The sequence below is a fragment of the Caenorhabditis briggsae genome, assembly GCF_000004555.2.
Source record: "Caenorhabditis briggsae complete genome, chrIV, whole genome shotgun sequence".
NCBI lineage: Eukaryota > Metazoa > Nematoda > Chromadorea > Rhabditida > Rhabditidae > Caenorhabditis > Caenorhabditis briggsae.
Window position 1 is genome coordinate 1441645 of NC_013487.2, and position 13139 is coordinate 1454783.

The 13139-nt window shown below is 32.2% G+C and overlaps 1 protein-coding gene across 1 annotated transcript in view; it reads left to right on the forward strand.

Moving 5' to 3' along the window:
• Positions 1 to 8364: 8364 nt before the first annotated feature.
• The window catches only part of CBG13784, a gene marked incomplete at both ends in the record, with an annotated part of 7881 nt that continues 3106 nt past the window's right edge, over positions 8365 to 13139 (forward strand). The window contains 5 exons of the mRNA XM_002632487.1: positions 8365 to 8526; positions 9978 to 10311; positions 10402 to 10582; positions 11499 to 11785; positions 12698 to 12822. Of these exons, the coding sequence (XP_002632533.1) occupies positions 8365 to 8526; positions 9978 to 10311; positions 10402 to 10582; positions 11499 to 11785; positions 12698 to 12822 (1089 nt within the window). The remainder of the gene's footprint in view (positions 8527 to 9977; positions 10312 to 10401; positions 10583 to 11498; positions 11786 to 12697; positions 12823 to 13139) is intronic.

A 13139-nucleotide genomic window follows, 5' to 3' on the forward strand; every position in this document is an offset into this window, starting at 1 on the left:
CGGCCTATTACAAGTATGTTGAAAAGTCTTTGAGTCAAATAAAGGTTGATGGAAAACTTATAGGGGTTTTGCAACACCTCATTTTTATGAATCTGTACGAAAAAGTCGTCAATGACAAAATTGAAGCTCTATTTTTGTTCAGTTTACTCTGAAATTTTCAGACAAATCGAAAAATTCTAAACCACTTTTTCAGGGCCTCAAAGTTGATAACTTTCCATGAAAATAAAATGAATTAATAATTTTTGGTTGAATGGAAAAAAGAAAGAAGTCTATTGGAATTAAAACATTTCACCAACAATGAAAATGGAGAGAAAAATTTGGTATCCTGCCGAATAATTATTTCTCAAAAACTTGAAATTTTTTGAATTTCGGCTTACATATGTTACCCGGAACTTGAAAATGAATAATTTTTCGTTTTTGAGAAAACCAAAAATACGAAAAGCCAATCTGAATATCCGGTTTTGATGTACCATGAAAATTTGGGGTGTTACAGGTCTAGAGCAAAGTTTTAGCATGTATTTTAATTTCCTTTTTTTACAGAATATATTAAATGCCACTCTGTCCCCATTATCGAATCCTAATCAATCAGTTTTTTTATTGCCATTAAATAAATCTGTGAGAAACATTAATTTTTGAAAAATAGCTCTCTATGTATATATGAGTTTTAGAAAACGGGAAATTAACGATTTTTCTTCTTGAAAAATGGGAAAAAACTGGGGAAAATGAAAGCTGTCAATACCAGGAAGGAGGTCGGTTATAAATGAGCTGACTGGTAGGAGGTTACGAGGTAATTAAAAACCAGACATTCCATAAGTTGATAAAAGCGAACCAGCTAGTTGGTGCGCCTTCTGCGCAGTTTAACCTGGTTTTTTTACTGGCACGTCGCTCCGCTCCTCATTTTTCTTAAAAGGACCCGTAAATTTTGATTACCGTTCAATTACCGTGAGTGATCTAATAGAACGTCCATAGCAAGTTTATCAGATTCTGGATTTATAAGAACAGTTGAATTAATATATTACAAAATGCAAAAAAACAATATATACAGGAAAAAAAGTGAACCATTTGAAAGTTATCTGAAACATAATTTATATTTTTCCAGAATATGACCTAATATTTTCAGTTTTGGACAATTTCTTCATTTCTACGAGAAATTTTTCTGCGATAACGTGAAACGTTTTGAGACATGAACGATGTAAACTTACTAAACTTTAAATTATTAAGTTTATGAATTAATACTAAACGAAACAGATAAAATTTCCAAAAGGATGTAGGAAACTCAAACTTTGTATTCGTGCAATTTTAATTTTAAAAAAACCTGTTGCTTTCAAAATTTCGTTTTTGAATACATTACTATTTTATTATGGTTTTTAAATGAGTCTTGAAGAAGTAATTATCAAGATGTCCAAATTCAAAGACCACTAGTATTTTTTGAAAACTCGAGAGATAATAAAAACATGAAACAGTATGTAAGGGATCTTTAATTCGAACCGATTTATCTCGGTTACTGTAAGAGATATCAGCTGACAATATATTTTTGATAATTTGATAAACATTTTATCAATTGACAAATTTTTGATATCTTTCATAGGACATGAGATAAATTAAGTCAACGTCTACTGCTTTTCTGTCACAGTATGGTCAAAAAATTCTCCAGTAATGCAAATTGGATTTTGAATTCAACAGTGAAATGAAAAATTCTGATTTTTTTGCCTATGGGGTAGTAGAATCAATGTATACAGGAAACTCAATTATTAGTTCAGAGAAATGTGAAAAAGAATTTTAGAAAATTGTTTCTGAAAACAAAATTTACTGTTTCGTAGAGAGTGTTGAGCTAGTCATCGCCTGAGAGAAAACTTCCGAGAAAATTCTTTTTAAAGGAAACATTTCAATTTCAGGAAGGGATCATTTGAAGCAATAACGTTAGAACTCCTATCAAAAACAAATTTTTAAGGGAATTTAAAAATCAATGAAACAGTACAAGTATTTTTTGCTTTCAAGCTCCGCCCCTTCGCAAAGAATTACTGTAGGAAATTGAAAAAAGTATTACTGTAAAAATTGCTGTTCCGAGCAGTTTGTGAAACATTGAACAGTTTCAAAATAAATCATTAAAACAGTTACAAAAAATAAAAAAGACTTGAGAGTATCCAAAAAATCAAAATTCAGAAGTTGAAAAAATATGTGAATCTCAAGAAAAGAAAAATAAATTACTGGTCCAAAACCATGATTTATGGAGAACATGGAAACTTTGAGTAATCAAAAATTATCGATTTCAACAAAGGCTACAGTATCAGCAAACAACATTTTAAAATTTGACATTCTCCGAAAAACTGCTATCTACCGTAAACACTCTAATAGAACGCCACCCGGACCGTTTGAATGGAAATTCAGATTTTTTTGCCTATAGGGTAGAAGAATCAATGTAAACAAGAAACTCAACCATTTCAGAATAACTTGAGACTGAATTTAAAAAAACTTAGTTTCTGGAAATAAACATTGCTGTTTCGTCTATACCAAACAAGCAAAATAAGAAATTGTAGAGATTGTCATCGACTTGGTATAAATGTCGAGAAAATTCAGCAGCAATGACGTTAGAACGCATATCGAAAACAAATTTTTAATGAAATTTAAAAATCCATGAAACAGTACAGGTACTTTCCTTCAAGCTCTGTCCCTTTGCAAAGAATTACTGTAGGAAATCGAAAAAAAAAGAATTACTGTAAAAATTGCTGTTCCGAGCAGTTTGTGAAACATTGAACAGTTTAGAAATGAATTATTAAAACTACAATCAGTAAAACAAAAAGCTTGAGAGTGTACAAAAATTCAAATTCAGAAGATAAAAAGAATGTAAATCTCAAAAGGAAAGAAAAATAAATTACTGGTCCAAAACCATGCTTTATGGAGAACATGGAAACTTTGAGTAATCTGTCAATTGCAGGAAGAAATATAATTTGGTTACATCTGAAGAAGAAATAGTTGAATTCGAAAATATTTGAAACATAAAAAATCAATGAAACAGGAAAAATATTTTGTTTTCCATCAACTTTTTTTTCAACTTTTGTTAACTGTGCCTTTTAAAATCCGCCCCTTTGCAACACTGCGGCGCTTTTTTCTTGGTTTCTCAGATTTTCGAAAAAAAAGATGTACCAAATGTTTTTTTTTTGCTGTTTCAAAAAGTTTGTGAAACATTGAACAGTTTCTTACCAATCATTGACTTTTAAAATATATAAGTGCAGGAATTTTATAGTTTAAACATTTAAAAATTGAAATACAGAAGTTGAAAATATTTTAAATCTCTAGAAAAAAAAAGAAAAAATTACTGTTCCGAAACCAAGATTTGTGGAGAACTTGAAAATTTCGAATGTTTCGTAAGTCGATATAGTTCCTATCTAAATCGAAATTTTCTGAGTTAGACAAAATCTACAGTATCAGGAAGAAATGTCGAAAAAATTTTCAAAAACAAAACTGCTTCACTTTTTGAAAATTAAAAAAAAAGGAATACTGTAAAATATTGATGTCCCAAACAGTTTGTGAAACATTGAACAGTTTTTAAACGAATCGTTAAAACTATAATAAGTATACAAGTTTAAAGTTTGACAATTTTGAAAATTTCGAAGTTCAGAAGTTGAAAATTTTGTAAATCCCAACAAAAAAAAGTACTGTTCCAAAACCAAGATTTATCAAGAACTTGGAAATTTTGCCCGATTCCGAGCAGTTAAAACTATCTTAATCAAAATTTTCAGAGTTAGTCAAAATCTACAGTATCAGAAAAAATTTCAAAAAAAAAATTTTTTTACTCTTCCAATTGAATGAAATAGAAAATGAAATATCCTTTCTTTCATCTCCTTTTTCTAGTTTCTTTGACTATTTTCCATTAGTTTAGAGCTTCTTTCCACTCTATCCTCATTAACCCAATTCTTTTCTTTTTTTTCCTTTACTTTTTACATTTTTTTTTCGAGAAATTTCGAGAAATTTATTTGTGAAGGAAGAAATGGAAAACATTTTAATTAGTACTGGAAGAATTAGGAAGAATTGGATTGACTAATGGAATTGGAACTTTTTCCCTTTTTTTGGAAATTTTGAGAGAAAAAAAACGTTTTTAGAGACCTAAAACTTTACTGTTAAAAAAATAAATGGTGATATTAATTGCAAAGTAAATTTTACAAAAAATTTCATTTCTAGGTGAAACTGGAAAATATTTTTTAGGTAAATTTCGGAAGAGAACATTTTGAGGTTTTTCAAATTTCCAAATATTCAACATTAGCCTCTCAAAAGATGCTTCGTTGACAATTTAGAAAATTTTCTTTTATGTACAGTGGCGAGAAGTGGTGAGGAGAATTTTTTCGAACATTCATAACTTTGTTCAAAATAGCTCAATTGACTTGAAACTTTGCATGAGAATAGCTGTAAAACCCGAAAACATAAAAATCGGGTTTTTGAAAATTTCTCATTTCCAGAATTTTCAGAGCAGTTTCAGATGTAACAGTGGTCCGAGAATCCAAAAAAAAAAATGTCAAGTGATTCCCAGCGTCCAAATATGTACCAAAAAAGTTGTGAAGAGTTTTGGAAGCCGGGCTCTCGAGTTATGATACTCAGAGCACAAAAGGTATGTTTTTACCATAACTCAGCTGAAAATTTTTACCATAACTCAGCTGAAAATGCATTTTTGATGCTCAAAATCTCACAAATGATGTGTTTTGAGTTGTTTATTAGTTTTTTGTTAATAGTTTTAATTGTAGAAAAAAATTTCATTTTTTTCACTTCTAGGGAAAATTTCTAAAATCTAAAAATGAGAAAAAAATTTTTTACAATTGAAAAGCTTTTGACATAAAACTGATAAACAACTCAAAACACATCATTTGTGAAATTTTGAGCATCAGAAATACATTTTCAGCTGAGTTATGTCAAAAAATACGACCCATACCTTTTGTGTCGGCTTCCAAAATTCTTCAAAACTTTTTTGAAGCATATTTGGACACTGAGAATCATTTGACATTTAAAATCAAAACCAGAAAAATTCTGAAAAAATTTTTTTTTGGATTCTCGGACCACTGTTACATCTGAAACTGCTCGGAAAATTCTGAAAATGAGAGATTTTCCAAAAACCGATTTTTATGTTTTTGGATTTTACAGCTATTCTCTTGCAAAATTTCAAGTCAATTGAGCTGTTTTGAACAAAGTTATGAATGTTCGAAAAAATTCTCCTCCCCCTTCCACACTTCTCGCCGCTGTAACTTATCAAGATTTTAATAAACTGAACTGGTCAAAGTAATGTGTTGAAACTGAAATTGTTTGTTGAAATTTTTGAAAAAATGCTGAAAAAAATAAATTTCTGTAAGAAGTTCTTTTATTTTAGAAAAAACATGGTGGGCGTTTTCAGAATAAAATCTTCATAGCTTCCAAAGTTTTCACAAAAAAAATAGTTTTTAGGTTTCAACTAAAAGTTAAAAAAATTTTTGAAATTTACATTTCGATAGATCGTCTGAAGTCCAAAATATTTTTATCAGTGTTTTTTTGGTCCCAAACAATTTTTTTTTCTAAAACTTGTGTTCTTTCTATCAGAGTGTTACTATGTAAGATATTGTTAAAGGAGGCCAGACACCAAAAAAGTTTTCCTGATATTTTGCATAGAGAACCCCCATGAGGGGTTGAACTCATGACAGGCAGCTCAGGGGTACAGCACCGCTACCGGCTGAGCTACGGGGGCGCGAAGGCGCCTGACGACCGATGGTCTACATAAGCGCGGCGCGGTTTCGTCCCCCGAACTGTCCCCGAAATTTTCGCTGTCTCGCCTCCTTTAATTGAGTGGTGAAACACACATTTTTCTCATTAAATCAGGGTTAAAGAAAAGAATCATCACTTCGAATTTTTTCCAATAATTTTTAGAAAAAAATAGAAAAAAAAAACATTTTTTGGTCCCACCACGACAATAAGTCAAAAATCAAAATTTCCGAAAAATTGTCGAATGGGATAAAAAGTCGTGGGAAAAAGATGGAAATCTTCTTCAAATACTCCAGAAGAAGGAGGGAATTATTTGGCATTCAGATTGAGGAAATTGAATTTGCATTTCATTATTTTTTTCGGGAAAAAAGGAAAGAAAAGTCGAAAATTTCCGTCTGAGCTTTTTCGGAATCAATTCGAAGGGCATTTTTGCATATGAAAAGAGCTAAAAATGGGGAGAAATTGTCAATGGAGCGCGTTTGCAGACTTTGAGTGAAATGAGGTTCAATAGAGCGCGTTTGCAGCTTGTGGGACATATTTTTGGAGAATTTGTCGAACTAGGATTGAAGGATTGAAGGGATTCAGCTTCCGAAAAATGAATTTCTAGGAACAGGAAAAATTAATTTTTCAATAATGAAACTTTCAAAATGTTTAACTTTTGTACACTGGGGCATGTTTGCACAGTTAGAGCGAATAGGAGATTTTACAATGGAGCGTAAATGGAAATTGAAGAATATCGAGGATAAAAATTTATCATTGGAGCGTAAATACTGAATTTTTGAAGCAGAATTTTTTTCACTGGAGCGAGTTTTCAATGATTACAACAAAAATTTGAGGGATCAAGTTTTGAGTTATCCTCATTTATACAATAAAATTTTTTCAATTTATATTGCCAGATTTTCAACGAAAATTTCAATTTTTTGAGGAAAATTTAAACTTTTTACTTTTTTTCGGATTTCTTTCTATTTTTCATGAAAAATCCTTTTGTGTAAGCTTGGAATCTATGATTTCGATTTTTATTTTTACTAATTCCCATCGTTTCGACTTCTAAAACCGATAAAAATTCTGTTTTTCAACTGAAAATGATTTTCCCTTCTTTGTCCTTCTTTTTCAAACTCCCCCGCTTTGTCTCCCTCTGTCTTCTCTCCCGGCCTCCACTTTCTCCTCCCTAGCCGTGGAGCGCGCTTGCGCGCTCCTCAGTTTTTATATTTTTTCACAGCAACTTTTTTTAAATTTTTCAACGATTTCAAAAGGATTTTTCTGAGATTTTTTTACTAAAAACCGTTAAAATAACATTTTTATCACTAAACTTCACGGTTTCTTATCAAAAAGTCATGTGAAAAGGTCTTATCTAACAGCCAGCTGAGTAAACATTGAAAAGTGATAAAAGTAACTGGTCTAGAAGGACAATAGAGAAGAAAATAAATGAAAAATCATGAAAAAATTAAAAAATTCAAGATGAATATTTTGAAAATCGAAGAAAAAGGGTTTCTGAACTCTGAAAATGGAAAAAAATCTGAAAATCCCGATTTTTCAAAAATAAAAAAGCCAAAAAAAGAGACATAAACGATAAAGAAAGACAACTAAAATCAATCCAGGATAATCCCAAAGAGCCTTTTTCTGTGTGCCAAAATCGCATTTTTCTCTCGCCCCTCCAAATTTTTTCCCTTTTTTCCGATTTTTTATTTTTCCCCGAGAGCTAGCTAGGCTAGGTGAAAATTGTTTGTATATCGTACATCGCTCTCTGTAGAAATATGAGGTCTCTAATATATTTTTTTTTCGGCGAAAAAATTTTTTCAAGTGGAGAGAGAGAGCCCCTCGGAGCCATTGTTTGCACCCGGCGGTGGCTCGGTGGCTCGGCGGTTTTGTTGATTTTCGGGGGAAATTTGAATAAGGGAAATTATGAAAATTTAGACAGAAAAATTGATTGTTAACAGTGATTTTGAAAAATTCGAAAAAAAAATTTTTTCGAATTTTTTTTCTGCGAAAAAAATCGCTTTTTGGCCGTGAAAAACTAGGAAAAGATGATTTTTTGTGAAAAATTTGAATTTCGTGGTAGAAATTTCAAGTTTGGACCACAAAATCGCCAAAAAACCCCAAAAAAAACCAATTTTTCTGACCAATTTTCTTCATTTTTTTCTCAATTTCCTGTATTCATTTTTTCAGGTTTTCTCCGATTTTTTTTGCTTTTTTATAAATGAAAATAAAGATTTTTTTCTTCTGATTTTCCCATATTTTATGTCATTTTTTTCTTCATTTTCCCATAATATTTTTTATCGACTTTTCTTCATTTTTTGACGATTTTTCAGCAAAAAATTCGTCACAAATTCAGATTTTTCTTGTCAAAAAGTTTTTGTTTTTCGAAAAAATTGATTATTTGCCCATTTTTTCTGTTTTTTCTCATTTTTTGGCGAAATTTTTACGATTTTTATTATTTTGAATTGTTAGAAAAAATTTCAAATTTCCGATTTGAAAATTTTGGAATTTCTGAAAATTTCTTGTTTTTCATCTATTTTTTCGAAGTTTTTTCTCCATCTTCCCCTTGAAAAATTCCTCAAAAATTTTCGATTTTCGCTAATTTTTCAAATTTTAAGTCTACATTTTATCAAAAAATTCACATTTTTCCAGGTAAACAGGCCAATAGATATGGCAACATGTCTATTCCGTGTCCGTCAATTGCTCATTATTAGTGGACTATGTGTTTCTGTTTATTTTTTATTGAGTACACTGAAAGTTGGCTATCCGACACCAGATGACGCGTCGTTCTTGAGTCGTGCCGAGCGATATAAAGAAGAGGTTTTAGATGAGGTACCGGAAAGAAAATTTAGGGCAAAAAATATCGATTTTGGATATGAAAAATTGTAAAAATCAGCGAAAATAGTTTAGGAAATGGTGGAAAATGAGAATTTTTGAAAAAATTGAAAAAAAATAGAATTTTTCAAAAATTAAAAAATCAGGATAACGACCGGAAACAATGATTCAGTGATGTGAAAATCCTAAAAATTAGTGAAAAACAGCCTAGAAAATTGAAAAATTTTGAAAAAAAATTTCAAAAAAAAATATTTATTCGAAAATTCAAAATTTTGAAATTTGGCTGAAAATAGTGCTTAAGAATGAAATTAATGATTTTTGATGCAAATATCGTATAAATTTGTGAAAATTGTCATAAAAATTGAAATTCGACAAAACGAAAAATATAAACAAAAATTTTTTTAGCTAAAAATGGGGTTTAGGGCTGAAATTTTGGGGGTTTGATGCGAAAAATCGGTAAAAATCATAATAATAATAATATATTTATTTGCAATGCATGGGGGAAATCGATAGATAATTTGGCAAGAAATGGGACCAGCTAAAAATAGTACAGGTAATCGTAGAAAATGAGAATTTTCTTAAAAAAAATTGAAAAAATTAAAATTCGAAAAAAAGTTTTTTGGAGAATCGAATGGCTGAAATGTCTCAAAATGGATTTCCTTGTCGAAAAATAAAAATCTAAAAAAACAATTTTTTTTTTTTTAATTTGAAAATTTCAAAAGTGTGTAAAAGAGCTGAAAATAGCTATAAAGGGTATTTAGGGCTCAAAATTTTGGTTTATAATGCGGGAAATCGTAAAAATCAGCAAAAATAGCCCTAAAACTAATTACCAAAATTGAAAAAATTGGAATTTTTCGAAAAAAAAATTTTTTTTTTCGGAAATTTGAAAATTTTCAAAAATGTCTGAAAATAGAAAAAAAAGGGATTTCAGGGTAAAAATTGATCATTTTTTAAGCAAAAACCGTTAAAATCAGGTCGAAATAGCTTAAAAAATGGTTACAAAAAATAATATGAAAAATGCGAATTTTCAGAGAAAAAATCTGAGAAAAAGCTTTTTTCAAAAATAGCTGAAACTGGGGGTTATGACTGAAAGGGTTTTTTGCTGTGAAAAATTGTAAAAATCAGCGAGCCTAGGAAATGGTGGAAAAATGAGAATTTTGAAAAATTGAAAAAAAAAATCCAAAGAAATTCAAAATTTCACCAAAATTTCAAAATTTTGAGATCATTTTGTTTTCCAGAATCCAATAAAAGTGAAATCCCAAAAAAAAATTTTTTTGAAAATACGAACTTCTTGCTGTGAAAAATCGAAAAAATCAGCTAAAAATAGCCTGGAAAATGGTGAAAAAAATGAGATTTTTCAAAAATTGAAAAAATCTAAAATTCAAAAATCCAAAGAAATTCCAATTTTCACCAAAATTTCAAAACTTTGAGATCATTCTGTTTTCCAGAATCCAATAAAAGTGAAGTCCCTGCACAGTGATCGCGATCGTGACCACCAATCATCGTCAGGTGGCTCAAAACCATCAGAAGATTTACTGAAAAATCAAAAATGCAACATCCCGAAACTAGATATCAACGGGTCGGAAGTCATTCATTTCTTCACCAAACACGCTCCACTGGAATGCCAGAAATCGGGAAAAATCGAGGATAATTGGGTGTTTATCAACGATGAAGGCGTCATTCGATTCACTGAAAAACGCGTCAAAGCTAAATGCAAAATTCAATATTTCGAGCGAATTGATGATAACAAAAATCGATATGAGGAGCCGGTGGAGATTTTTGGTACGAAAAAGTTCGAAAAAAAAAATTTTTTTTGAAAATTTTTTTTCCGATTTTTCGATTTTTTTCAACCTAAAAATCGCTTCTTTCCAGACGGCGACAAAATGAACGGTAGCGACTACGCTACAGTATCCTGTATTCAAGGCTTCCAGAAGTGGAATTCCCTCCTTTGGGATGTGAATGACGTGGCAGAGGTGCACGAGAGAGCACGAAAAATGAGGAGAACCGAGGAGACGAACGCGGAGAAGAAGGCCTATAATGTCTACTTTTTGGGGTATGGGTGGCCTAAATTTGGGTTTTCTAGGCCACCATGTTAGATGACCTAGAAATAGCCTGTCATGGGCCTGGTGTGTTTTCTAGGCCATTTTGACATGGTAGCCTAACTTTTGCATTTTGAATTTTCTAGGCCACCATGGTAAATGGCCTAGAAAACGCACCAGTCGAATGTTAGACAATTTCTAGGCCTTAAACTTCAGTGGCCTAGAAATCGCAACGTGCAAAAGTTAGGCCACCATAGTGAAATGACCTAGAAATGGCCTGAATTGCACGTGGTGCGTTTTCTAGGCCTTTTTATCATGATGGCCTAACTTTTTTTGAGATTTCTAGGCCACGGTAATAAATGACTTCTAGAAAACGCATGCGGTGACTTCTAGAAAACGCATGCGGTGATGGCCTGGAAAACTCAACTTGCAAAAGTTAGGCCATCATGGTAAATGGCCTAGAAATGACCTAATATTCATCTGGTGCGTTTTCTGGTGGCCTAGAAAATTCATTTTGAGAAAACTAGGCCACGATGTTAAAATGGCCTAGAAAACGCACCAGTAAAATGTTAGACAATTTCTAGGCCATAAACTTCAGTGGTCTAGAAAACTCAATGTGCACAAATTGAGTTTTCTAGGCCACCATGTTAGATGACCTAGAAAACGCACCAGGTGAATGCGAGACCATTTTTAGGTAATTTACCTTGATGGCCTAGAAAACTCAGCTTGCAAAAGTTAGGCCACCATGTTGAAATGACCTAGAAATGACCTAATATTCACCTGATGAGTTTACTAGGCCACCATGGTAACTGGGCTAGGAATGGCCATGTTTTCTAGTCCATTTTAACCTGGTTGCCTAACTTTTGCAAATTGAGTTTTCTAGGTCATTGTCAGCCTTATTTCAGCAATTTCAACTGATAAACATTCCAGATTCGACTCCTTGTCTCAAATGTCATTCCGTCGAAAACTTCCAAAAACTGTGGATTTTCTGGAAAACACTCTGGGAAGTGTAGTTTTGAATGGATATAACATTGTTGGAGACGGCACACCACAAGCATTTATTCCAATTTTAACAGCACAAACTGAAACTGAACTTCCTCTGACTAGAAAGAGATACAAGAAGGCGAACTATGTCGATGACGTGTATCCGTTCATTTGGAGAAACTTTTCGGATCAGGGATATGTCACAATGTATGCAGAGGATGCGTTTAATATTGGTGAGGGATGCGATTTGGAGAAAATTACATTTTTGACGTTTTAGAACTTTTTGGACGTTTTAGAACTATTGGGACGTTTTAGAACTTTCCGGACGTTTTAGAACTTTTCGAACGTTTTAGAACTTTTCGAAAGTTTTAGAACTTTTCGGACATTTCAGAATTTTTCGGGACGCTATATAACTTTTAGTCTTTTGAAAACTTTTCTGACGTTATAGAACTTTTCGGACATTCTAGAACTTTCAAGACATTTTTGAACTGTTTGGACGTTTTAGAACTTACCGGACGTTTCAGAAGGTTTCAAAACTATTCAGAACTTTTCGGACGTTTTAGAACTTTTTGGATTTTCAAAATATTTTTGACATTTCAGAACTTTCCGGACGTTTTAGAACGTTTTGGATGTTTTAGAACTATGCTTGAAATGCGTTATTTTTTCATGGTTTTTCCATTCAAAACCATTGATTTTGAAGCAAGTTATGGCAGTTTTGAACCTGTGGCCTAGAAACCCACATTTTGGATTTCTAGGCCACCAAACTTTAATTGATCATAACTAGCTTCAAAATCGATGGTTTTGAATGAAAAAACCATAGATATAAAGCAAATTTCTAGCACTACCTGTACGATAAAAATGTGAACTCACTAGGGTTCAAGCGAAGGGGTCAGAAAAGGCGCCCCAGCTAACTCGTAGGCCAGAAGAAATTTAATAATTTTAAAGTGGACGCAGGTTTGATCTAGATGATGATCTATTTCTTGAAAAGCAACGGGTTGCAACGCGCACTTTTTCTCTCAACGTTTAAAACGGCGATCCTGAGCCAATTTAGAATTTTTCCTAAATTTACTGGGGCGCGCATTTTGGCCCCCTCGCTTGATCCCAAGTGTGAACTCCATGTGCCTTTAAATTATATAGATTTCCAGGAACCTTCACTTATCGACTGAAAGGATTCAGGAAACAACCAACTGATCACTACACACGGACACTTTTCGAGGAAGTCGAGAAATTGAACGATAGGAATTGTATTGGAAGTATTCCATTGCACAGGGTGAGTGGTTTTTCATGTTTTTTAGGCCATTTTGACATGGTGGCCTAACTTTTGCAAGTTGAGAAAACTAGGCCACCACGGGTAAATGACCTAGAAATAACCTAATATTCATCGAAATTGTTCACTAGGCCATTTTAACATGGCGGCCTAGAAAACTCCACTTGCAAAAGTTAGTCCATCACGTCAAAATAAGCTAGAAAACGCACCAGATGAATATCAGGTCATTTTTAGGCAATTTAACATGGTGGCCTAACTTTTGCAAGTTAAAAATTCTAGGCCATCACGTTAAAGTGATTTAGAAAACACGACAGAGTCAT